Source organism: Scomber scombrus, chromosome 3 (genome assembly GCF_963691925.1).
Source record: "Scomber scombrus chromosome 3, fScoSco1.1, whole genome shotgun sequence".
Taxonomy (NCBI): Eukaryota; Metazoa; Chordata; class Actinopteri; order Scombriformes; family Scombridae; genus Scomber; species Scomber scombrus.
In genome coordinates this window covers 7,200,004-7,227,922 of record NC_084972.1, presented here as the reverse complement: position 1 = coordinate 7,227,922, position 27,919 = coordinate 7,200,004, and the positions used below count along the sequence as shown (strand labels likewise).

The following is a 27,919-nucleotide window of genomic DNA, read 5'->3' as shown; positions in this document are numbered from 1 at the left end:
CTTGTTCTCGTGATGAGGGGAGTGCAGTTTTACTCTCTGTGTTGACTTTTACTCTCTGTGTAGGAGCTGGACAAACAGCTCAGTCAGCTGTGAAAGCCGGTGTGTGACGGTTTCCTTTGGAGACGCGACAACAAGGGAATCAGGGTGACACCGCGACCAGGTGATGGCAAGTTGAAGATTACCGTAATCCCCGTTTAAGTGATGTAAATGATATGCAGCTGAGTGGTGTTTCTCCCAAATGAACCTTCACTTCGGCACTTAGAACCGTGCCGTGTGAGTTTTCCTTCCCAAAACATGTAAACAGTGGATTTAAATGGGAACTTTATGGAGAGTCCTGAAGTGCGAGCCCACAAGACACACGTTGTGAAAATCACACAATGCTGCACTTCATTAACTGACTTTAAACTGCACGTCATGTGTCAGTCAAACTACAACTCAACAGCCTTGCTTTTGAGCTCTCTGTGCGATTCTAAATAATTAACAGGAACAGCTCGAGCTGAACGATTACAATGACACCATTCACGATGGACACTGCGAAAGGATGACATTCATTTTTCCCTCCGAAGTCCAGACTTAATATTTAGCTCCAGAAATTCCATATTTGGACACACTGACACGGAACGAAGCATCAAAACCACCAAGTTGCATTTTTTCCTCGGAGAGTCATACTTGATTAATCAGAGGTTGTGTTGGGGGGTGGGGGGAAGAGAGAGAGAATAAATGTGTGCTCAAGATGAGGAGAGAACCATCTGAGAAAACAGCCAAAGAGACACTGAAGGCTGAGAGAGAGAAAAACAGAGAGAGAGAGTGAGAGAGAGAAAGTGAGTGCGAGGCTTTCAATGTCAGGAGGGGCTACTTGTCATTTCAGCACGATGGCACAGAATCCTCTTGGAAAAGGCGAACCAGGAGAGTTATTTCGCGCCCCTCACCACTGAGTGAGTGGAGTCTCCAGTCTGGCCCCCTAGAGTTTCTGCATCATGTAATTTAATTCATGGGCGGCAAAAACACAGCCGAGCAAAGGCTCAAACAGGACAAGACACACAACCGCAGTGGCCATTTATGAATGACTGTGATTTGGTGCTTTTACTGCCAGACAAATGAGCGCAAAAACATCTGAGAAAACATTTCCAGGGATTTTAATAACAAAAAGTTAATCCTCTCTTTCGAGTCTGCAAACATGGAGTCCTAGAATAAGAGCTGAGACTATGACTTGCTGTGCGATCTTATTGTTAGCCTGTGCCATACCAGTACCAGCGGTGGCCGCTTTATAGCCTTTGACCTCATAGTCTTGGCATGCTCTTCTCAACACAAAAAGGTAAAGATGTGTTTCTTTTAATCCAGCGGGGCCATGTCTAGCTTTTCTTAGAGATGTTATGTTGACATAAGTGGATTGTTACAGTTACGGCGGTACAAAAAAAGAACTAAAGTCAGCTTCAAATGGCAAGACATATTACTAACAGCCATCGTATGTGAGGCAGCACATGATCTAGGCGAATAAATGAATAATTGATTTGGAAGCATTTCATGGCCACATAGAATCTGGGTGGAATTATATGTTCTCAATGGATTTGGACGCCGCAATCCTGCCCACACCCTCCCATTCCTGCTCGTCCTTCATTCCTTGTTAGGAGCTGTACACAGAGGGGAATTCAGCTTGTGTCACTGCAAGGTGTCAGAGTGAAGTGAAAAGCCTAAGGCACACGGATGGGTAAGGCTACAGGAGGAGGGGGGGGGGGGTATGCAAAAGCCTTGGCCCCCATGTATGAAGCTATGCTCAATTCCCTGGCGAACACCCAGCCTGACATCTGATTACCCTGAGCCTGGTTCGAGGCTTCTGTGACTCGAGTCAGAGGAAGGTCATACATGAAAGAAACGTTTGATCAGAGCTCCGTCGGCCTGCCCCTAATGTACACGCTTACATAAATATTGACTGGATTTCGAGGGCCATGTAAATTGTTCTGCGGTAGAAAAGCATAGGAGATAGCCGGTGCACGCTCGACGGAGTCCTTCAGGCTTTGAACATGTTTGGAAGTGTTGACTCTCACCACTTGATGAATGACTCGCCCTTCAAAAGAAATGCAGTCATAATGAAGCATGTTTTCCCACTTGAATGGATGTGTAACGTACGTACGTGCTGATGTCCACAGTTTTAATGCAGCGGCAGGCGAGATGAAAAACCCCAATCCACTTGTTTGGCACTTGCAAATGGGTAGTGATCGATGGGAAAGGCACTTGTCTGGACATATTCTGAAGGAGCCTTCAAAAGGTTGGCTCGAGTAAGGATTTGTACATGTGTCTAAAAAAACCTTTGTCCAAAAAAATCCATCTTAGGTGCAAATGAAGCTGAGCCTTGTTCTGACTACTCAAACATTCTACCCAAGAAGAAATCAGCAGGACAGCAACAGTTGGGGGAGGAAAAAAACGTCTATTGTCGCTCCAATCCAGCCAATCGGCTCTGTAAGGCTTTCAACAAAGGCTGCAAAGCGAAGCACATTTGGTTCAGATCAGCGAGGTCGTGACCCACAGGGTTTATTTGGACCTTTGCACCAAAATAATCACAGGGCTCTGACTCTGCTGTGACAGACATTAACAGTCTGGAACCACTTCTCTTTCTACCCTACCTGAAACGTGAACTTAGGGGCTAGAGTCGATGCCATGAACATTTCCTTATTATTGTTTGAATTATGGGAGTTCTGGAAGTGGAAATGTTTCTTGCGAGGAGATGAAATGCTTTTTCTAGGAGCAGGAGAGTATGTCAGTATTACATGCTGCGGTTGTGGTGTGTCTTGCAAGGAGCGAGCCGGCTACTCGGAGGTAAGGGACTGGGAGGAGGTCCAGATGAGACAGAGAAGCTTTCATTTTCCTTAACCTACACCTTTATGTACAGAAAACGAATGGACATGTGGTTCTTATTTCCTCAGCAAGTTTAACACGCAGGGATAATGTTTGAAAATATTATTGCCGCCATCAAATCTAGCAGCTTTTTGTGGCATGAAAATGTTGACAGTGAAACTCTGGTTATAGATGTGGTTTTACAGATGTGGAGTTTGAACTGGGCGCCGATCCGAGCAGCATTCGTCCTATGTTGTCTGAGGTTGTTGTCTGTGCACGGCACTGTTCAAACAGCACCAACTCAAACTCACTGAAAATCTGATAAAAGCCTTGTCTTGATGTGCACAAGGGACAGCTGGAAGAGGGTTTACATTTTTTGGCTTCAATTCAAGGAATTTGAGTCTAGGAGCATATTCCACACTTTTTTTTTTTCTTACCTGAGATACCTTGTTTAAATTTTTAACTCCAGGGTAAGACAGCAACTATGTGGCACAACAAACGCTATAGTTTATCTTAGATGCTCAAGGTTTTCACGACAGGCGTGGAAAAAAAAGAGTTTCTTATTTCTTACACTAATAAAATCCAAGATAGAGCTGGGGTTGTGTATCTTCTTTTTTTTTTCCTTTTCGAACTCCTAAGCCCAAAAATAAAGGGCCTTGTGTAAGATCCGGTGTGTGTGGAAGCCAAGCCCCAGAAGTCAGCATGCCTTTGCTGAGAGACAGCAGCTGTTGGCCTGATATAGCATGGCTACAGAGCAAAGAGGCCACAGTGTTAAAACCAGCGTTGTTCTTTCACAAGCTCGCTCTCTCCCTCTAAGAAAGACTTCAGGTAGTTTTCTTTAATAGCGTCAGAGTTTCATTCATTCATTCATTCATGTTCCCGTTCTCACTGTTGATGTAAAATAAGAGAAGTTCTGGGATGTTAAATTTAAGAACAATGTAAAATGTAATGTCCACAAAGGGGATTTCAAAGCCAAACAGAGCGATGCAGTTTCCCCCTTTTTGTGGCCTAATTCTGCTTTATCTACATCAGTCTGCTTCAGGTGGCTGGATTCCTGAGCTCTCATATTTTCCATGTTGTTTTATGTTCTGTTATCGCCAAGAGTGCGTGCCCTGGCAGAATAAGTCGAGATGATGCCCTGTGATATGAAAACAAAAGAGAAATAGATATCTGGTGTAAATCTATTCCGTGTCTGAAAGATGGTGGTGATCTTGTGCTTAGTGAGAACTAGACAGCGCAGAAATCAAGAATTCATGGAGGGTTCGGGGGCTTTAACCCCTTAACCCTAATCCTAACCCTAACCCTAACAGACATGCAAAGAGAAAACAAACAACTTCTGTCTCTTTTGGATTTAAAAAAAAGCTGTTGCCTTTCTTAAGCCAAGAACATTAAACGACTTAAAACTTAAAAGATGTTTCATCTTTGTTGTGCCAGGTACATAATAGCATCTCAGTTCTATTCTCCCAAAGAGTTAGGGGTGTAACGTTACCTGTATTCGTCCCGAACTGTCACGGTACAGACGTTACGGTTCTGGACTGGGCGGTCATACGAAGAATACGAACATACGTAACTTTTACTGTCAAAGTAGTTAAATAATCCACTTACTCCGGCACGTGGAACAATAATTCTAGAGCAGTTCTACCTGGAACAATCTGGTAGTGCACCATTTAGTATAGGCATTAGTATTATTATGGATCCCACTGCTTCTTTTTTGGCAAGACACACCTGCGTAACATACTCCTGGGAGCGTGTACTAGCCGGCTTAGTCAAGGTAGTCTGGTTACCCTGTAATGTCGCTGCCATCAGAATGACAAATGAGCAACCCATATCAATGACCAAGTGCATTACTATTAATAAAAGATGCCTTGTTATCTCTGTAGTGAAACAATACCGCATTTCCCCGTCCCCCCCGCCCCCCTTTCTCTGTGACAGTTGACTTTGAGTGAAGCCATTCAGTACAACTATAAATACATTTGATTTCTGGCATGGACAGATATATGTCAGCATTAGATTATTACTACTGAGGCATCAGTCTTAAAGCAGCGTGTTCCTGTTGTAGCTGCTGGAGGTGGAGCTAGGTTGAACTACTTTATATACAGTTAGACCATAAATCAGCCCCAAAACAGCTGTCAGCAGGTGTCCTGACTCCCTGCAAGAAACAGAAAGGTTGTTTTCTTTTTCCACTGCTGCACAATTAAAGTGTGTCAGTAATAGTTTCCACTGCAGCACAACTAAACTATTTCAGTAATAGTTTTGGTCAGTGAGCCATTGTTGGTTGTTTGCATTTTTAAAAGACCAGTATGTTATTTTCTACCTCTCTTTTTTTCCCCCTTGCTCTCTGGAAATCGTACCAAAAAAAACATGACCCCGAAACCGAGGTACATATTGAACCGTGAATTTTATAGACTTTTACAACCCTACAAAGAGTTAAAGAAAATCAATTGTTTTTTCGTGAATGTAGACTCACCGCTGCATACAAACTGGAACATCTCAGCACTCTGCCAGAGAGAGAGGCTGCCTGCTTTACCTCACAATAATTTTCCATCTTCCCACTTGGCACTGGCAGCCCCCCTTCCATTTACATTCAGGCTATTCTGTCGCAGAAGAGGGGAGTGTGGAAACTACAGTGACAAAAGGCTTAATTTCCTTGTATTTAAAAGTAAGCCCAAGGCAGCTGGGCTTATGGTGTTATGAGCATTAAAAAACAGGCCTACAAAGACTCACAAAGGCCTATTGTCCAGCCAGGGATAGGCATGACGTTAGAGACATTAGACGTTAAAATTACACTTCTTTTTCTTTTCCTGGCCTGCTTTTGCCTTTCTGCTTTGAGACTACTGTTTTCATAAGATGGCAAGGAGGGAAAATGTTCTCTTTCAAGTTAGCTGGGAACTTCTACTCAGGGGGATATCCTTTACCACCTGCACATATCAATCATGCATTTGGCCAAGCGCTTGGCTGGAATAAGGAGGGAAGAAGGGGGGAAAGAAAAAAAAAGAAAGAAATCTGATTGGATCTCACTCCAAGATGCGGACAAAATGGCTGCCAGTGTGCATCAGCTGGCATGCCTCCCTGATTAACCGCTGCATATTCTTGCAGCTTCTAATCAAAGCGCTCCTCTGTGAGCTGGGAGTAAAGGTATCTTTATTGACACCTTGGCGTTGACCTTGGCACGGGGCTCGGCGCTCTCAGCCGGTGGTCCAGAGCTTCTCCCTGAGCCTGCCAGTTATTTTCTCTGCCTAAGCACTATCGTATGTCATAATCTAAAGGAATTTGTGGACACAACCGATTCAACCCCAGGTACAAGGTGTACCATTTTAAGGAGACGACTGAATGCAGCTGAAGTAGATCAGCAGGAATGGAGGAGACAAGTTATTAAACATATGCTTTCCATAAAAGCGTTTAATGCTGACATTTCACTGCATAATTGAACAGATATTCACACTCTGATACTTAGTAGTGTGTTAAAAATGATCACAGCTTCTTTTAAGGAGATTCAGTACAGAAAAGCTGTGATTTTCTCTTTTTCTAATTACCTGGTGATACAGAAAATGAGGCACATCTCACTGCACATACTGAGGTGGAGTTAGAAGATAGGGGAGCGTGCACTTGAAGGCAGAGCACCTGTATATTCTCAGAGAAAGGGGGAGTATAAGGAGAGAGCACACTTTTACTTCCCACTAGAATAACTCATCTTCTGAGGGGAGGAAAAAAGAAAGAAATAAGACGTGAGAGCAGGGATGTGTGAGGGAGGCGTCTGCAGAACATCTCTATCTCTTTCTCTCCCTGTCCCTATGAAGGTTGCTCAATGAGGCAGCGCCGACCATTCCTCCAGGCTGTTTGTCAAAAAAAAAAAGGGAAGAGGAAGTCTTGAATGAGACAGAGGTAACACTTGAAAAGGGAACATCTCTCTCAAGGGGGAACGAGAGAAAGGCCAGAGCAAAGCGGCGTAACAGAGACGGAGAAGCACGCTGATGAACAATGTTTTCTATTTGCACACATTTGCATGAGAAAAGGTGGCGCAGCGGCTACCAGTTCCACTAGTTGGCTGGTGAATGCGGGGAAGCTCTAAACCTCCTCTAGAGAGGCTGGGGGAGAATAGCGGGGGCGGTGGCTACTACAAAGCAGGATGCGTCGCCAGGATTAGTCGTCAGAGTGAAGAAAACATTTCGATAAGGGACGACGGGCTTTCACTTCTTAGCTGTGGTCCATCAATTCTAGTTCAACCATAGGCTTATTGTACTACACCACCAAACTCCTAGCAGCCATCTTCATTCACCACACAGAGAGGGGATACAAAACATATTTTAATTGGGAAAAAGAGCAGGTGTGCACTGCAGGACCACTGTATGTAAATCTGTCAAGTTAAGGAACATGTGCAGCAGTTCTTTCAAGAAAATATGTGTTGATGTAGTCCAATTAGCTCGGGTATTACGGAACATCTGTCACGTACAGAAGGGACAATTATGTACAGTGATGTCAACTCTGTGTGTTTTGCATCTGTTAAGCCCTAATGGAGCCTTACAAAATCAAACCTAACATCTGCTGGCAGCAGAGTCAGCCACGGCCACAGAGCTGCTGTGTGTAGAGCCGGATTAGGCTCACTTCAGTGCGGGCCTCACACTCGTTCTAAAGGTCACACTTCTGGATGTGAAAGGAGCGATACGTTTTTAGAAAAGTCAAGCACAAACATGTTATATAAGTAAAGGTGGTGTATTTTTAAGGATTTAGCTGAATTTAAGCAAATGGCCTATGGGGTTTGGAACAGAATTAGTTACATACTATGATTTGGCTTTATATTAGAAGAAGTACTGTAATGGTTTTTATAGCAAAAACACTTATTGCACCTACAAAATCCAATCAAATCTGCTTGTGAGAACACTTGCAGCGATAAGTAGGCAACAAAATTCCTGAGTCTTGATTTAAATGTGACCTGAAATGCCTAAACGTGACAGTCTTGATCTGAATTCCGTGAGCCGGTCGCACTGCGCTGGTCGGATCCATTTGCATTAAGTAGAAATTGAGTGCACTAGACTGCCGGATGCACTGTATTGCTCGCCGCGCCGCATTTATCATGCGCTGTGTGGCCGTCATTGCCTGCTCTACAGGGAAGGCAGAAACCTCAGGCACATCTTCTCACCTCGCCCAGAATATAAAAATACCTGAACAATAGCAGGCAGCTAGCTTTAATGCTAAAATCATCAGCTGTGAGCATAGATTCTTGGTGACAATCAGTCTTGTACTTTTTGTAGCTCTGAGCAACCGTTGAGTTTCATGATTATGGAAATTCCAATTAGACAAAGTGCTTCAGAATAGAATATAGTGAGGAAGTTTATACATAGAGAAAGTTAGAGAGGCTTTAAGTTGTGAAAGGCAGAATTTATTAACTTTTTTATTGCATTGGTGGCACAAGCTGTGCGTGATGAACAGCAAGTTGAGTCTTAAGTAATGTGAAGCTGTGGGAAAAGCAATGAAGCCTACTTCATCATCTCACTAGAGCAACAACTGTAATGATTCCATACGAGACGGTGACAAACGCACTGTGGCATTTTGATAAATGAGGTGAAATCTATAGCCTATAATCTGCTCAATGACCAACGTTGGGAGCGCACAATGCCACACGAACCATGTTTAAATCACTGTCAAGGCCTATATAGCCACTTCCATAGAAACAAATACATGCGTCACGTAAGAGATGGAATCTGTGTAATGAAAGAGGAAAGCCCCCTTCGTGTATCATCACGGCTTTGGCACCGGTCGTAAAATAGACTCACGAGAACCCAGTTATGTCAGAAGAGATTCAACTGTAAGCCTAAACCAACTGCAAAAACAAGATACCAATGAAAAATAACAATAAAAATTGTACAAACAAAGCCGCACGCATGTCATCATCTGGTGATTTATTCTTACTGTAAGTCTACCACTGAGTCTTGGCAGCCTGTGTCTGTAGTTAACTGATTTCCCTGCATGGAGCCTTCCCTCCATCACCAGTCGCCATTTAGTTTTTATGTTTGTCATAATGTCTCTATATATCAGCTGTAAGTAGAATAAACTACTTCTATACAGGCTTAACGTAACTACAATCATCTCTGCTGTGGCTGCTCCTAAAGCACAGACTGACATGAGTAAGAGAAGCCCTTCATTATTTCGACTCCACTGCAGCAGAAAACTAGCAAGAAAGATTTCTTTCCCCAAAGCAGTAATACAAAGTTTGAAATTATGTTCTACACAATGGATGATCAATCTGGTAGAAACTGTCAACACTTTCATTAAGCTGATGTTTTTCTTTTAAGGACTGCGCCCCGTTTCTTGCTTTGTTCCCTCACGAGAATCGCTCTCTGATCTACTCAAATGGTACGAATGCTACACTGACAAGCCGGTGCTATTTTTGGTGCCGTGACAGAGACTTTTCAGTCGATGCGGTTGTAAGTAGACTGGCACAGTCTATAGCACTGACACACATGTTAAACTGTGGTGAAGATTTCTCAGCCACATTTAGGGTTTCTTGATGTGATGGGCAGATCGGAGTCAATTGGGGAAAAAAAGGTCATTTTATGTATTTTATCTAAAAATATATGTAGAAATGATGTAGGACACAGAATGCTAAACTGTGTGGTTTTTGGAATAATTGAAATCAAGAATCTCACCTCAAGGTCTACTTAGTAGCAGCTCTGGCGCTTTTCAAATCTTGCCAACTTTTAAGGCAACATGCACAAAAAGTCGTTATAGTGCTCAGAAATAATGGAAATATGAAAATCTACAATTTTAAATGGAAAAATTGTAAATGCGGGATCGAAAGCTCCAAAACAGCTACTGTACGGGCCTCAAGGTGATATTATTTTCTTAAATTTCAAGCCAAGAATGAACTTTAAAGCTGAACTCTCTGACTGCTATTGGATAATGGGATTTTTGACATTAAAAATGGCATTGTGGTCTGAAAAGCAACCCTTTGTGGTTTTACAGGGTCATTGCTCATGTTTGGGGGTGTTGCTTTAGTGTTATCTTTGAGGATTTTGTGTAAAAAGGTCATTCAATGTTTGCCCTCATGGTGCAAACAGGCATATCTCATAATTGTATTATGTAAAATGTTAATGTGAGCATACAAGAGAAAATGGGCCGTGTTAGTATCAGTTATTTTCCTTTTTTTTTTTAAAAACTGAGATTATCTGTCAGTATATCTCTATTCTAATAAAGCTTTGTGGCTCTGGACATCAGTTAGATGTGAACATGCTTGTGTCAAGTGCTAAGCCCTGCAATAGAGAGAGAGAAAGAGACAGAGTGGGCGGTGATTATTTCAGAGGGGCACTGAGAGGAAACGACGGGCCATTACAGCACAACTAAGGGTCTGTTAATCAGCCTATTAGGGTTTAATTGAGGGTAGTTAATTAGGAGTCGGTGGGCAGTCTGTACTTGGGGGTCAGGGTCTGACATGAGAAGCAGCTGGCAGAGCAACCTGAGCCGATTGTTGCTGATCCATTTGCACAAGTCCAGTGATTGATTGGCAGGAAAATTAGTCTTAATTACACCTGCCTATTTCTGCCCCCCTTCCCACCCTTAAAACCTTTTAGGAGCAATATATTAATGCACTAACTCCAATGAGCGAGAGCCTGGCCGAGACAGTGTTGGAGCAGAGCAAACACATTTACTGTAGTCCCAGACTGTACGTCTCCACAAAAATCATCAAGTGCCGGCTTGCCTTTGAGGACGCGAGCTGTTTAAACTGAGTGGAAAATACAATATTCTGTGTGCGGTGAGGGACGGAGACAAAAGCAGCCAGCTCACCTCATCTCTAGACTGAGACGACTCCACATCTTCAAAATCTTTTTTTTTTTTCGCCCCATAGGGAGCAGCAGGGAAAACAAAGATGTGCTTGTCTTCACTTCTTAAAAACCAGCTCTGCGTAGAGCAGCGTCAAACCACCAAAGCTGATTATGGACTCTTTAAAGTTAAGATTTGATTTAATGTCCTGCTCCTGCCTCAGCTGGGACCACGGGGGCACAGGAATGTGGCTGGCTGCTAGGCTCGGCCTCGCTTGGCCCGGGGGTTGGATTCATCCTGTCTACTGTCAAGACAGGAGCAACAGAGCAAGGCCACATTCAGCTTTGCCCATCTGGGGAATAAACACACTGCCTTGCACAGGGACTAAAATCCAATAACGGGCTTGACAAAGGCCTGCTTCTTGCCTCAGAATGCTGAACAACATGTGATCCCCCTTAGGGAAATAACTTCTATGTCTGTTCCTCATAGCCCTCCGGGTCAGAAATAACGCCTGGGGAACTTTTGGCACATGTCCTGCTGAGGATGCCATGTGCCGCGACGGGATTCTTAGCGAGAGTCGAGCCAATCAAAAAAATCCTCTCGTAGTCTTGACAATTTATTTCCACGGAGGACCGATGACATGCTAAATACACCTTTAAAAGGCACGCTCATGAAAGCTACTGTCAGATCCAATGACATTACATGTGCTCCGAAAAACCGAGGTTGAGAGCAATAATCATCAATGGAGCCCTCAAGTATTACATTTCATTCAGAGCATTCACGCACTGAACGCTTTGTAGTAAAAATCACACTTGAGAGCAGCGTCGTACAACATGCCATAAAAACCATAAAGAAGACTATTACTTAGTCAATCACAATGGAAATAAACATTATGTCATGACAGCTTTCAAGGGGTCGGAATAATATCTGGAATCTCTTAACAGGAAAGACCGACATAGCTGATTTCTCCCCCCGAAACTATCCAAATACCTCCATTTCTTTTTTGCCTCTGTTGGCGTCTCTGACACCAATGAGGAAAAAAGGGTTCATCGACACATTTGGAACCCGCCTCCAACATAGCTCACCCCACATTTCTGTCAGTCGCTGCTAAGTGCGAGCTTGTGGGGTTTTAAACTGTCTCTGGCCTGGTGACTTGACACTTAAAGAGCTGCGGGGAAGTTTGAGGTGTTTAGTGGCTCACTGTGGGTAACCTCGCAACTCATTGAGCAAGTGACAAGTAAGAAACTGCAGATATGAAGCGTTAAAAGGTGTCACACTTCGATGTGTTATATATAGACATCAAATCATGAGGTAGTTTAAATATCAGATGGATTACTCTGCAGCACCAAACTGGATAAAATCATTTTTTTCCTGACATTTTTGTGAAATTAACTTCATCTGAAAGCCCAAAAGCCCATATATGTTTTTATAATCAGTATAAGCTAAAGCATTATGATCACGGTGCCAGCTTGTGTCTAATATAATAAAGATGATATGCTTGTAGTGAGTTACAAAGTCTCAGGACGAGGCAACAAGGATTTTATATCCCTGCTGCCAGTAAAGTAGCTGTATTTAAAGCAGACTGCTTTGCATTTCACACACACCTGACTGTAACTGCTGGCATTTTTCCACCAAAGTCCTCCCGCTCTTCCTGGAGCTCATCATGCAAAAAATACATTATCGATCTTGAACAGGTTAAACGAGCAGAGGTAACGAACGGCTAATCCGGCATGCATCATCTGTTACAAAGCTGTGCCGGCACAAACATGCCTGCTATTTTTGTTTCCCCCGTTTTGAGACGCTTGTGTTTGAGTTGTTGACACTGCATAGAAAAAGGCTGTTCTGTTGAGTTCAGGCTTTCTGATCTCCACTTTCCAATTCAAATGACATGCAGTTTATATATTTATATAAACATTTGTCTTAGTTGGAACACAACCCCCTCCTCCTCTTCCACCCAAACAGACCCGTCCTCCATATTAGAACTGGCATCTCCCAATGGCAGTTTATTTTAAAGTAGTTGTTGCCGTTCACCCTCTGTGACCTAAGAATGTTTGCTGAGGATTTACAAGGCGATATTTACAACAGCAACCCAGGCGTCTCCGTTCTCTTCCTATTTTCACACTCAGGAGCCCACACAGAAAACATCCACTCCAACCCCTCAGAGATCAGCCACGGTCATTCTGGGGATTGTGACATTGGCTTAGTCATATTGCACAAGCAACAGAGGCTTGAAGAAAGTAAAAGGTCACTCCTTGCAGGAAAACACACACACAGGCAACAAACTCTTTGCCGGAGTTCCAGCATTGCTCAACGTGAAGTGGGATTGGAGACAAAAAAAAAAGAAATGCCGGGATGTAAGAACATGGTAAACTTGTAAACGTTCTTTCTAAATAACGTGTTATCAGTCGGCTATCTTAGAACACGATTAGAGGAGAAGCAAAGAGGAGTGCCCCTTCATACCAAACCGATCCTAACAGTTAAACTGAATCAAAACGTGTTTATCAAATCTCGGCCGAAAACGCGGGCAGATCCTGACCAGAGTGCTGAGATTTTTTAGCTTGTGGAGGGGGGGGGGGCTAGTGAAAGCAAACACAGCTCAAGGTTTTTATGAGAAAAATGTCTAGCTGAACAAGGAGGCATTCATGTGCTGATTCATACCAGCCTGTAGCTCCGTTAGAGGACAGCCATCTGCTATCACACTCCCCCGCTAAGAGCCTGTTATAGAAGGACGAGCCGTGGATCATCATGTACATGTTACATCCATATAGACTTACTGGAACTAACACCTCTACTACAGGAAGAGAAAACAGCTCTGCGGCTGTTGACAGTGCCGCGGTGTTCTGCCTCTTCAGGTGAACGTGCTTTTCACTGCTCCATGTAACATGATTGTCCTTATTCGGAACGGCTGATCCCCACAGCAGTGTTATGCTATGCCTTGTGAATAGCTGTCAAAATTATCGCTTTTGAGGGCATGTAAGGCTTATTTCATGTGTGAGAGGAGAATTTTTCTTTTCCTTTTTTCACTGTAATTGAAAATGAGGGTGGTGATGACTAAGGGATGGAACACTGAAGTTTCTGATTATATTCTTTAAAGCTGCACTTAATCATTGTTTTTATGTTAACAATGGATCAGATTATATACGATGTCAATGATGTCGCTGGTACCCACAGACAATAATAACCAAATCTCACAGTTTGCTAAGCTCCACAGAGTGTTTTAGCCTCTTTCAGTGAATCATTTTTGTTTACTGGCCCACCACATCACTCTTATCCACCTCGTTTACAGGTGTAGCCAGCAGCTATTTCAGAGAAAAAGGGACCTCACACTACTAGCCCAACACCAGAAGACAGGCAAGAAACTGGTGAGCAGAACATCTATCAAGCTGAACAGATGTTTTCCTCTGGAGGTGGTGAGGATCAAAACAGAGCAAAAAGAAGAGTAAGGCATACATTTGTCAAATGGGTAGAAACACCAATCCAAATGGCTGCTCCTGTAAGGTATATACTATTTTTAATTTTATTAAGGAATTAAGGCAGCTTTAAATGGGGCAATCTGTAAAAAATGGTTGAAAGAGTTCCAAAAGATTGTGATTATTGTAGAATGTTACAAAATGCTGAAGCTAAAGCCTTCATGGGAAATCTAAAAAGTTTTAACACTTTTCAGCTCCAATTTATTCCCAAGTTTGCATTTGGAACCCAAGCTTGTTCGCTTTTACTATTCTAATTAATGCTGAAGCTTTGACTCAATTAATGGATTAGTCATTTTATCTGTCATTTGTTAAGCTAAAGTCCCAAACCCTCACTTTCTCAAATGGTCCTGCTTTTCAATTTTTCTTATGAATGAAATAAATATCTTTGGGTTTTAAACTGTTTTAGAAAAGTACATTAAAGTTAAGTAATGTCTTGTCTGTGAACAAATTTGGTGATATTATTGGGCTCAGGGAACTTTTGGGTATATGGATTTTTTTCATTTTTCTTCTGAAATTTTATACTAAAAGCTTAACAGATCATGAAAATAATTGAGTCGTAGCCCTAAAAAGTGAAAGGCTATAGTATGATTTCTGAGAGGTATGATGCAAAACCATTTGGCTACTGCTTTTCTAACACACTCCATCCCACAAAGGATGCTATATAGGACAAAGTAACGAGCTGTTGGTTTCAACCCACAACTTGAAAACATGAACATGAAACTGCCTGTAGGCCCTTGGGATTAAATTCCTTTAATTCACAACTGTAAACCAGATTTCAGAGACCCAATCACCCGAGGTTAAAGATGCAACCCACACAACTGCAAACATGCCTTTATGACGTTGCATTTCTTATTGTGGTCTGAAAAAAACCATGACACGGAACTTTTTGCTTTAACCAGCCAACAAAGAGGGAAGCTTCGAAATATGAACCACCTCCGCTATCGGGTTTCCCGTCCGATGAAAAGCACTAATGTGGAACAACAACTCTGAACTGTCTATACATTTCTGTTTCAATAGCTGAGTGATTAATTTTGTCATTTTTTGTCTGGTAGTTCTTCACCTCTTGAAAAGAAAAGGTCACTTAATAGGGTGCTTTGCTACCTCCTTAGGCTCTTCACGTCCCCTCTGCTCATGTTCATCTTCCCACAGCAGAGATTTCGTGACTTCACCCACAATGACTCAAAAAGAAGAAAAACACAAGTGCAGCATTATCCTAAAGCAAAATCTGTACCCTCTTTTTTTTAAAAAAAGTTAATAAATGGTGAATGGCTAACTACACAATAAGCCTTACACAAAATATCTTCTCAAGTAACGAAATACAGCAACATCTGGCCCATTAACATGATTCACCAAACTTCATGCCTTCACACACACACACACACACACACACACACACACACACACACACACACACACACACACACACACACACACACACACACACACACACACACACACACACACACACACACACACACACACACACACACACACACACACACACACACACACACACACACACACACACACGCAGGCTCATAAAAACAGACACTTCAGCTTAATGCAAAGACACACACTTTAGTTCCACTGGTACATATTCATGTGACACATGAGCTAATCTCTCTTCGTGCATCAGCTAGTGGCCCACTTGGAGTCTAAGGATCTGAGTGAATCGCTTGGTTCAACCTGCCCTTTGTTTGGGGATCTCATGACCAATCTCAAGTTGCAGAGACACTAGATTATGTTACTTGAAGAGATTATAACTAAAGACTAACATGTCACATCTTAGTAAGGGTGTTGCCATACTGAAAACCGCATTATTTAGAGCCACAGTGTGAGGCTTGTGCTAGAGGACTTGTGGCATTTTTGTAAGTAGTTAGTATTCAAGTGCATGAATGACAGGATAGAGTGATCAACGGAGTCCAGATGTCGGGAGTCTTCTTTTCTTGTAAACACTTTCCGCAAACAACTCTGTAAGCAACGCGCTGGTCAAAATGCTCGGGGGCAATTTCACTGAGGTTTGACAATAAAGCTTGCGACAAACCATATTTGTCATCTTGTGGCGTGTGGTAATACACACTTGTAATCCACATAAACCTCTCTGTTCAATGTAGCCATTGTGTAGGATTGGGGCTGACAACTGTTCTATAAAAGCAACCTTTGTGATGTCGGGTTTTTCGACGCATCCCTCAAGTTGACCTCAGGGTGAGCTGGCCTTTCCACACGAGATTCTGTTTAAAGGCGAGAGGAGGATGCTACACGGCAGCTCTGTCATAAGAGATTTGTCAGCTCGGAAACAAACACAGGGCTCTTTCTCACTCTGGAAAAACTTAAGACAGACAGCCTCGCCTCAGGTTTATCTCCATCTATCCACACTGTGATGCCCCACTTAGCAAAGCCTTCGCCTGAGTGGTGTTGATTGGTAGAAGTATAAGTAGAAACTCTCGCCTTCTACATGATTTAGAATCTTGAGCTGAAATAAATAATGTAAATGCTCATTGTATGTGTCGCATTTGCTGCTTTCAGCCAGAGCTGAATTTTCAGCGGTCAATGGGACATAAATATTGAGTGATAGTTTCATGGTTCTTTGCTGCTGTCATCTTTATAGGCCAGACAGCAGCTGTCACATAATCCAACATCCCATTTACAATACATCAACTTATGCTTTTTTCCCCCTTCATATGAAACATTACAGTGTACACTACAGTGGAGGCCACATACCTCTATTATTCTGTCATGGATTTGAAGGCCGTCCTCATTGTCCGCTGGACCTTTCTCGCAAATCTTGGATACAAAGATCCCTTCATTTGAAGTGCTGTCATTGTCGTCCTGTGGAGTAAATTGCAGTTATTGAGTGGAGCGTAATAATATAAGCACAGGGTTCAGATTGTTAAAGAGACTACTATACAATTTTTTGACAGCTTCTTTGAAACCCTGCTAAATTTAGAGCTAACATCTAAACAAAGGACTGTTAGAAACATTCAATTAAACTTATAATTTGTGAAAAAAGATTTTTTTTTAAACATTGAAAAAACAAATGGTTTGCCCACACCAACCAATTCCTATCAATTTTGTAAGGCGTGTTTGCTGAAGGGATAGTTTACCCAAATTACCAAAAAAACATATTTTATCACTAAACCCCTAGTTGTATTTGGCCATGATTTTAATTTCAGTTTATGCTATGAAGTCTTTCAAACTTCTGTCTCAACTATAATACAATGGAGTTCAAGGAAATTTTGTTTGTGCTGCTCAAAAGAAGTAAACATTACACTGGAAAAACTCTCCAGAAGGAATGTCCCAGTTCAGGGTAATCCACTGTCATCATTGTTATGTTTTAATTGGCAGCAGCTATCTCAGTTGTGGATATCTCAAAATCTCCGAGCACATGAAAACAAAACTGTTTGGATGGCTGGATAGCAGTACGGGTAAATGCAAAAAATGTCTTTTTGTAATTTGGGTAAAGTGACCTTTTCACCCTGCCCTAGAGTGTGGACTTAAGGGTTAGCTTTAACTTCAGATGCTTCCCAGGCCTGGAGGGTTGACCCCGGCTTGCAAAAGGTCCAATATGTTGACATTTGGACATGCTGGATGGACATAAGGTAGTGTGCATCAAACCCTTTGGCCATGACCCCAGAGTCAGAGCTACGCCTGGCTTTAAAAAAATGTAACTGCTGCTAAGATCTCACTTAGCACTCTCTTTAAAACCACATGAAACATACTCTACATTCCTGCTGAGGTCTGCATTACAACTGCAATTTAATGGGATACTTAAAGAAACCTCATAAGTCACACTGGATTCTCTTTAATTAATAATTTCTGCTCTGCTTCCTTTTTCAGAAGCATCGTGTACAGTATTAACACTATAATGCTTTGCTGCACAATTATTCAACATGATTTCTACTTGGCCTTACAACTGTCTTGAGATTTGTAGACAAACTAGACCTTCTGGAGACCACAAACCCTGGCAGCTGATTGCTCCTACCAAGCCATGGCAGAATGACAGCCACATGAAACACGTGTGTCAAGGGCTACAGGGATATTAGCTATTTCCATTTTAAGGAATAGGCTGTTGATTTGAGGGAAGCAGTGAAAGCAAAAACCAAGTATTATCTCTTATGGTTGAGTTTGATACATGGTTCTGTCACAAGAGCGAGAAAGGTTGCATATCTACAAGACCGTGGACCCGAGTAAAAAACATAGTGTTTTTTTAAGTGTAGATCTTTTTATAGTTTCCCGCTATAAAAAGTTTTACAGTGATAATGTATGTCACTACAGAAAAGTGCGTCACTGTGGCTGTGGAAAAACAACCCAGTTAAAGCAGAGTTCAGTCCTGCTGAAACAGATACAGGGAACACCATTTCAATAGGACCTCTGCTGCAGAACGAAGCTCCATGTATGGAAGATAGAGTTGTGACCGGTGTCGAGATATTTTCAACCCTTCACTCACAAGAGTGTGTGGCATCATTAACGACTTTGACTTCGGAGCCTCGAGGCAGAAAACATAGTGGCTGTGAAAGGTTCAGCCTGGGATAAAAGACCCTTTCCTCTCCTCTGTGTTTACCTCACCACCAAAATCCCCTCAATTAGAGACAAAACAACTGCGGTCAAAGCCATAATCCTGGATTTAACTCTCATAAAAGTAATTATAGTTTTTTTAATCTGTAATGCCAAATCCGCTAAACCAGACCAATATATAAACACAATAAAACTTGATAGATGCGGTTCATCTATCCACAGACTAGAAAACACATGCATGACTGTCTAAGCTGTGTCAGTCAGTACAGAGAAAGCCTGTGGTGGTTCAAGTATGTGCTATTCATTCCTGGGTTGCCATATGACACTTGGCTGATCACCGGGGGGAGATGAAACCTCCAAGACCCCTCTGCTTTCAACCTACCGCGCATGGCCTTCCTCCTATGATGTTAAAACCCAGAGATCCGACCTCACGAAGAAGGACAACCGTCAAGCTTTTAGTCTCGCCTTCCTACAGACAGACAGAGGAGAGACACGTGAACAAAAAGATGGCAGGAGGTTATTCATAATAATCCATTATCACGTCCAGGAGATCGACAGAATGATTGAACTGGGTACTTAAAGAAGAGGAACAGAACAGAACAAAATGGCCAATAAATACTCCATATTAGAGGTAATAGGGGCACTGAAACACTAAAAATTATGAATAGAACAAGGTGTATGGGGAAGAGAAAGTTGATCTCCTCTAAACATTAAAGGGTGATGTCAAACTGTCACACCCTTATCTCATCTTTATTTTATTTTATTTTATTTTATATCAAAATCAGGACTTGAACATTTCAAGAGCTGGAATTTTAATCATAATTTTTTCAATTATCAAGATGTAAGAAGTGTTTTTGCTGGCTACAATGACAACTGTTACTGGCAACGTCTACTCAATTGTAATTAATGTTAATTGTGTGAGTTGGTCAGACAACAAAAAATGAGACTGTTCTGTTGTTAATGTGCATTCTACATGTTGATACTATTAACGCTTGGTCAAAGACTGTTTTGTCAAAGAAAAACATCTCTCACCACTCAAAAGAACACAGAGTTTTTCTCCACATAAACACTCAAGCTACATCACGTCAATTCCAGACAGGTAGCTAGCAGTCTGTCACAGTTAGTAGTTGTCAGTTGTGACAGACTGCTGGTGGTGGTTAAACAATTAAGAACATCACATCATTATTTTAAGCTTGTCACATTAAAGCTCTGACCTCCAGGATTTAGAACTATGAAGCAGCTCTTCCAGTCAGACTTTAAAGTTGCTGTTAACGTTAGCTTAAGCAGCTATAGAGCAGAGCTGTGAGCTGACTGATTAGTTCATCCGTAAGTTATCAAAAAACATTGTACAACATAGCTTTGCAATAGTTTGAATTAATTCCATAAATGGCCAGCTATATAGGTGTTTTTAATAATAATAACACTACTGTTTAATGTCTAAATCTAAATGTTAAAATGTAAATTATACCACTAATGCAATATTTTAATGAACGTGGGCTAAAGTGCTCAATGTTTCTATAGACGAAGAGAAAGATTACTTAAATATTTACTTCTCTTTGTCTCACTGGTTTGACAAATTCTGTCAAGACAGCAACAGCAAGACAATGCATTGCCTAATGAGAATAAATGAATGTAAAACAAGGTAATTTTGTGATTATGCTGGCTATAAAATTAAAATGTCAATCTGAAGTTTAGTTTATGAAGAACTAAATCTTACTCCCAATATTGCTGAAAACAACAATAAAGCAATTATTCATCTTCCTCAAGTTGTTCAGACCAAATACAGTAGTTCTCATTCTCTAGTCCTACCCGGCCCAAAGCCCAGAAGTAACCAGTTCAAAGAGCCCTTCCCTCTCACAAACTGTTGTACTATGTAAATGAATACACCAGTGGACCTCTTAGTCAGTGGCAACATGACACAAGAACTCTGGGAAAACTAGCAGACTCAGCTTTTAATCTGTTTCTTTTAGAAGGGACTTAGAGTGGAGTTGCAAGGTAACATAATTTCAGCTGCCATTCCAGTATGCTGCAACATAGAGGGACTAAATATAAAGCAGATATTATCGGTATGTACAGTGTCCTGACCGCCATATAGGCTAAAAAGACCATCATGTGCATGTCAGGCCATTCAAGAATGTGCGCTCCTGAACCATGTCACGGCAGCATTAACGACACATGCTTTCAAATCATGGTGACTACAGCCGTTACTGTCAACAAGAGGACAGTTGGCCAGTACGTGAAATCTTGACAGAATATTTGACAATTAAAACAAAAAAGCAACCACGTACAAGACTATTTCATCCAACTGAATTATACTGAAACTGCCTCAAGCCACCAAAACAAATTTGATGGATTTTAAAGGTGCTTTCACATTTAGTCTGCAAGCACCATTAAAATGAACTCAGAGTAATTAAGGAGAGGTTTTTTTGCACATCTGTGAACACTATAGCAAAGCACTAATCCCTAAATGAAGAGACTCTCTTCAGGAGGCATTTAGTCAAACGTCAGGCATGCGCAGGTGATAAAAATAAAATGTTCTTACCACCGAAAATGCAAAACATGATCATACTGACATCATTTAAGAGGAAGGGAACACATGGGCGCAATGTCAAGTAAACAAATGTTTGATTTGACTACGGAAAAAGCAGAATAGGGTACTGTGTTACTGAGGAAAGAAAGCAAACTGGTAGTGAAACTTTTGTCTATTGCACACTGGTGACTTGGCACACTCACAGTGAGCCTTCACCTCAGCACCAGTCACACTTTCCGAGCCTGTCCTCCATCAAACTGCTTCCCCCTCCATCTGCCTCTTAACATAGTCTAATTTTAGTTTAGGTAACTGTAAAGCAGAGCATATAAAAAATTTAGATTCTTAAACTTTTGGCCTGAGATAAGATCAAGAGAAACTCTGTGACCTGGTCAACTAAGGCAAAGTGAAAAATTTCACTATATACAAAGGAAGCAGCTTGATCAATATCAGATGTTTGAAGGGTTACTTTAAAATAAAACCCAGCTTGAAGTCACAGAAAATCATTGCTATGACTTCTGAATGCCTTTCATTAATGCAATCTGTCATATTCAATTGACACCCATGCACTGGAGATAACTAATGGGCTAAATTACTCTGATAAATTATCTCATAGATCCATGCTTTAAAATTAGACCACAATTAGCATAATCAGATTGATCCCATGATTACCCAGATCAAATTCAATGGAGGCTCAATCTGTTTGATGTCTTGTGATTTTAAGAGACGCCCTTTATCGCATCAAGTAGCACACACTCATACACACACCCACAGCCATCCATAACATTCAGAGAAAATAAGAGAAGTTCAAAACAGAGATTTGAAGCTGGATGGAAAGTGTGACGGTGAAAGCGAGATCTGAGCTCCCCACTTTTTTGGTTTTGTTTTTTTTCTTTTTTCTTTCGAGTGTGTTTATTGCACTTGCTGGCTCCCTGAAGAAGTTTAAGAAAGTGTTAGGACTATTATTGGAAACTCCAGTCAGTTATTCCACATGTCCAGGTCATCGTGATCTCCCTCACAGTCGCCGTCTGGATATTAAAAGATGACATGAAAATCCTCCATCTGGCTCAGGAAGCCTCAGCCGAGGAGAGTCGTAGAGACTCAAAAACAAACTAAAGTAGGTTACCCGTCAAACGTCACATGAAATGACGGGTCTGTATTCGCTCTTTGACATGATCTGAGGGAAATATGTCATAATAAATATGCTACAGACCTGTCATGGTGTTACATAACATCAAAAATGGCTGGGGTCAATTTGAGTGTGATGGTTCTAATGCTTTGACATTTTGCACACCAGTTCACGGGGGACGTGCTGGCTACTGGGACCAGTCAAAGGGATAGCATCACAAATGTCATAACCTAGACTCTTTCTGGTACGACAAGTCAAAATGTCTCCCATGAAGAAGATCTTACAAGCCATAAATTTCACGAAATCTGATAACAACTGATCACTGACTTCACAAAAAAGGAAGCAGGGCTCCGGCTGAGTTTCAGTGGCAGCCTACGAAATCGCCCGCCTCCCACAGCTAATCCCACTTTTGACGCTCTGTTTCATGTGTGCATTGAGCCTCTCCCATCAAACAATCCTGTTCGCTGCTTGAGTGGACCCAGTGAAAGAGCCTTTCTAGAAAAGAAACAGAAAAAAAAAAGTTTCCCCAACTAACCACATCATTCGCAATATGTTGTTTCATCTCTTCCCGAGTTACTCTTTCTCATCGGAGACAATTTCCAGAACAATTCCTGTGTCTTTGAGTTAGAACAACGGCCTTTATTACTTCTGTTTACTTTTTTAGAGTTACATCAGGAATAATGCACTAAACTTACGGTATAACTCAGAGGTAGAGAGAAGGCTCCTGTCAAATGAACTATGATAACAGCTGTGCTACAGGCCCAGCAAGCTCCTTTATATCAGCATGAGCGATTTCACCATTTCCCCGCATCGGTGCTTTTGATGCGCAATTTACCAGTCTACCGGAACACATATCGCTGGGAACTGAGCCCAAAACGCACAAATGAAACCACCAACCGAAAAAGAGGAAGAAAAACTGAGAGAAGAGTGAAGTTGAAAGATGTCACTTAAACAAGATGTGCACTTATGTGGCTGTGGATGAAAACTTCAATGAAAATTCAAGCACTTATGAGGTGTTAAAATGAACTAAATCCACAGCATCCAAGCTTCCATTCATCCAGATTTCTTTACGTAACCCTGCCAGCAGTGTGTGTGAGCCTTCTGTGGTAAATTGTAGTGAATCAAAAGCTCCTCCTCCTGTTCTTGGACAGATTTTATAACTAAGCCTGATTACAATCTGACCGCTCCCCTCTGCTGATCACAGCAGCAGTGCAAACACCATGCACTAATTCAGTTCATTAACTGACTTATGAACTTCTGTATCCTTTATGATGTTGATAATTGGTCATTACAGGAAGCATTAGGTTCTCAAATCTCAACCATAAAACATGCTTATTCCTTTACATCAGCGCTTTTTCAGGAATAGCATTAAATTTAGACACATTATTAATCAGGTAATGTGATTTAGAAGACTATTCTACATCATTTAACACTGTAGATGGGAGGGAATAACATCTGTCATCACAACATGTCTCCCTCAAAAACAATGGATTTTTTAAAAGCCTGGCAGACCTTCAGAACTCCTTCCATAACTGTTGAGGTTTACCACAGTATTACAACTTCAATGCCAGCGACTCTGCAGCACCCATGATTCTTATTTGTTATGATTGTCAACGGGGGGGAAAAAAGGGCGAACATCAAGATGACAGAAAGCCTCAAACAAGCCCGCTGCAAGCAGAGGCAATATAACTGGGACCTGGCTCTTGTTGTGTACAAAACTGCAGTAAATATTTGGCCCTCCCCCCATTTGACTGCCAGCTGGTCAGAAGCACAGCTGACATCCATGTCTCAAAGCACAGGACAGCAAAGAAACAAACTTCTTGAGCCATTACTCCTTAAAAACTTGGTTCCAATGTGGATTATGAGGGGAGAACACACAGATTGGCTTTTATTTTTTAAGTAGGGAAGAAGTCAAAATAGACATGGAGGTCCAATAAAACTGAGACACTGTGTCCAACAGTGCAAACAAACATGCTGGGAAAGGTATTTTAAAGCCTATAAAAGTTGACCCAGAAGCATATGTACAGGAGGATGCCAATAAAGATGGGTAATATACAGCATGTGGCTCATACATATTTAAGAGGTCTGTCTACACTGTGAGAATGAACTCTTCATATTAACATTTTGAGGTCATTCTGAAACACGAGTTGAAAAATATGAGCATTTTAAACAGTTTTCTCTATGATGTGCATTTTAATCTAATATAATACAGTTTCCCCCCTCAGTGACAGACAGAGAAGCACACAAAACGCTCCATGTGCATCTTTAACAGTAGAAACTTTTGTTGGAAGTTACCTTGCAGGAGAAAGCCACGGTTTGGGTGAGAGAGTCGATCCTCTCGCTGTACTCGGTGAATTTCTTCTGATATTTCAGCGCTGTCATCTGCAGCTCGCTGTGCACGGCTGAAAGTTGTGCCAGCAGTGTCTTCTCCCTCTTGTTGGCTTTAATAGTCTGCTTCTTGAACTCTCTATCCAGGCTGATGATTTTGCACTGCAGAGCGCTGTTGTGCGCCTTCAGGGCTCTCAGGCAGCAGTGGCTGTTTAATTTCTGCTCTTTGTGGGTGAGCATCAGCCCGCAGCCGCTCTCGCATATGCCCACCGCCCTGTACTCGCACGTCTCACGCATATGAGCATCCATGTCCCCCAGGTTGAGCACCTCGTTGCATCCTTTATTCCTGCACTTGGCCGGGGAGTAGTCGCACATCTCGGCGTGCTCGGCCAGATGCTGCAGCTTCACCACCGCATCGCAGCCCCTTGTGTGGTTGTCACATTTGATCTCCAGCTTCAGGATGAGGTTTTTCAGAGGCAGGACGTGGTTCAGCTCTTTAGTAGAGATCCTCTGACATTTGACGGGGCAGCTGCTCTGCTGGACGACCCAGGGCAGCACGCAGCCGGAGCAGAAGACGTGACCGCACGGAGTCGTCAGCGGGTCCTCCAAGACTTTATTACACAGGTTGCATTTGAAATCCGGGTCCACGGTCCCCTTGAAGCGGTCTAGCTCGAATCCCATGGTTTTCAAAGTCCAAATCCAAACTTGTGGACTCCCCACCCCCGCAGATCTGAGTCGGAGCAGCGGGGCGTTTTTAGCTGGTCATTGGTGGAGCGCTCACAGACCGACTACAAGCTCTCCTCACTGACTAAACTCAACTAATTGACCGAGACCTTTTGGTGCCTTCAGGTGCCCCTCGTAAGTTTCAAAGTTTGAAAAGTTTATAGGCTTACAACAGAACTTCTTTTGTTGACTTTTCGAGTAGAACTAACTTTGTTGTGGAACTACAACATAAAAAAGACAAAATCCAATTAAAAAGATTGTCCTTAAAAACTATTAATGACACTTAAAAGCTACATCTTGAGAATAAAAACATAAAGTGAGTCTATTCTACAGCATAACATGACTTTACTCTTTCCTTATCACACGACATACAGTGTATTTTCCATTAAACTTTCTCCAAGTCAAACTTTTTCACACGCCGTTCAGGTGAACTCAACTGTTAAATGAAACAATTCTGACAGTCAGTGAAGGCAACAGTCTGGAGACAAAAGTGTTGAGGAATTCTCTACCGTAACTACTCTAAAAAGTGCGCACATGACATTGCGACTGGGATTAAAATACGGTTTGGCTATGTTTTTGCAGTCCAAATTTTGAAAGCTTTACACATAAGAGATATTTTGTAGTTGAAGGAGTACTTGTAATAAGTAAACACGTGGTTGTCATTAATTGGTTAAACTTGGAGAGGTTAAACTTGACCTTTAAATATGTATTTCATGTACATGGTTTGGAATTTTGATGGGATAAGAACAGCTTGTTGGTATAGTCTCCACCTGAGTATTTCGAACTGCCAAAATTCCACCACCTAAATGTTAGACGAGGTGACATGACATTTAGATATTTACAGCACGTGGGTGAGCGTTCAGGCATGCACAACACTTGTGAAAACAAGCAACTTTGGAAGGACACTGCCATTACAACCACAGGCGCGACTTTCAAGTTGCAACACACTTGGAGCGAAGAGGATATCAGGTGAAAGTTGGGAAAAATCAACAATGTATGGTATGAAAATAAATATTTGAGGCACCTCCATGGGATTCGTGTTTGAACACACCTCTCAAAACACTCCTTATTTAAAAAAAAAAAAAAAAAAAAAAAAAAAAAGGGCATGTCATCACTCTGTTTTACCACTTTGACACTTTGATTTGAATGCATTTTCAACCCCCAGCAGGAGGCCTTATAGAAGTAAATGTATTTGAATTGCACAGTGAAGGAAAAGAATAGAGTCTGCTTCTGAGGCAGAACACACAGCCTGTGTAGGATCTGACCCTGCCATGATTAGATATCCATTCCTACTGGTTGCCTCCTCTTTCGGAAATCCAGTTTTATGCAATGCCATGCTCAATAAAACCTTTCCATATGTACATTATCCAGAACTAAAAACAAGGGCTTATCAAAGACTTCATGGACAAAGTGTGACAGAGAGAGTTTGAGCTCGCGGGTAATCCTACACTGATGTTATGGGATGTCTTAGATGAGGTGGAAGAAAAACTCCCTGTGCAGAACACATCAAAGGTCCTTGTATTATATATACAGCTTCTTTCATACTCACTGTATGATTACATATTTCTCTTAGCAGGTACACTTTAGGACATGGCTTGATTTTTTCTTTTTTTTTCTTTTTAAATAAAGTAACCTTTAATAAACTTTGTCTTGAAATGTTTAAACAGATGTGGAAAAAATGAACAGATGAAAAATGGAGGAGTGAACTGGTGTTTCACTTTAACACCTGCTTCCTCGGTCAGTTTTCGCAGTGTAATTGGATTTTTTTTCATGTCGATGCACATCAGCTGTACGTGGCACAATAAAGTCATATATTATTTCACAGGTCAGAGCTTTAGGTCGCTATCAAATCAGGTTCCAGCACTTTTCTTCAGGGTATATTAAGAAGGATAATGCAAAAGTATACTCTGTGGTGCGGAATCAAACCGACAACCTTTTAGCTACGCTCAGCCTCTCGACCTTGGGGGGCCAACCTGCCGCCGCCTGTGATTTATTATTTCAGCTCAGGGAACAAACAACCTGCCTGTCTGTGTGCGGTTGTTTACTGTGAGAGAGTCACTTGTTTGGTCTGCCTCAGCCTGAGAAATGTTTGCTCTCAAAATGAAGTGTGAATAAATAAGCAAACAGTAAAAAAAAAAAAAAAAAAAAAAAAAAAAAAACTAAGGTATGTTTGTTTTAATGGGAGCAGGAAGGTACAGTATGAGAGGCCGAAGCTTTTGGATTTCTTTGGTTCGGCATGTTAAAGATACGCTATCTTGAATGTGGATAGTAATGGCTTGTTAAGGAATGTTTTCCACGAAGCTGGCTGAAGTGGCAACACGGAGGGTGGGTGGGGGGCTTTAGATGAGACCATGTTGGGTCCAGCCCAAAAGACAGACACCGTCCCAGTGGAGATAAGAGTTAATCCCAGTCCTCCAATCTAAACTGTGAGTGAAGGATCAGGACAGGCTGGATTTAAATGCTCCCAACAGACCTACAGGTTAAAATAGCATTTGAAGATAATGACCATGCAAGAATCCAAACTTCTAGTGTCTTGACTTTACAGCAGCAGTCAGTTCAGATTTAAAGGAACAGTCTGACATTTTGGGAAATGGGCTCATTTGCTTTCTTGTTGAGATTAACCCAAAATTCATGTCTAGA

General features: G+C 41.8%; 1 protein-coding gene across 1 annotated transcript in view; it reads right to left on the bottom strand.

The window, feature by feature from the left end:
* Positions 1 to 25,237, bottom strand: part of pdzrn3b (PDZ domain containing RING finger 3b) — a 99,118-nt gene extending 73,881 nt beyond the window's left edge. The window contains exons 1-3 of the mRNA XM_062415560.1: positions 24,524 to 25,237; positions 18,955 to 19,041; positions 16,779 to 16,886 (exon numbers count right to left, since the gene is read on the bottom strand). Of these exons, the coding sequence (XP_062271544.1) occupies positions 16,779 to 16,886; positions 18,955 to 19,041; positions 24,524 to 25,237 (909 nt within the window). The remainder of the gene's footprint in view (positions 1 to 16,778; positions 16,887 to 18,954; positions 19,042 to 24,523) is intronic.
* Between the last annotated feature and the right edge of the window lie 2,682 nt (positions 25,238 to 27,919).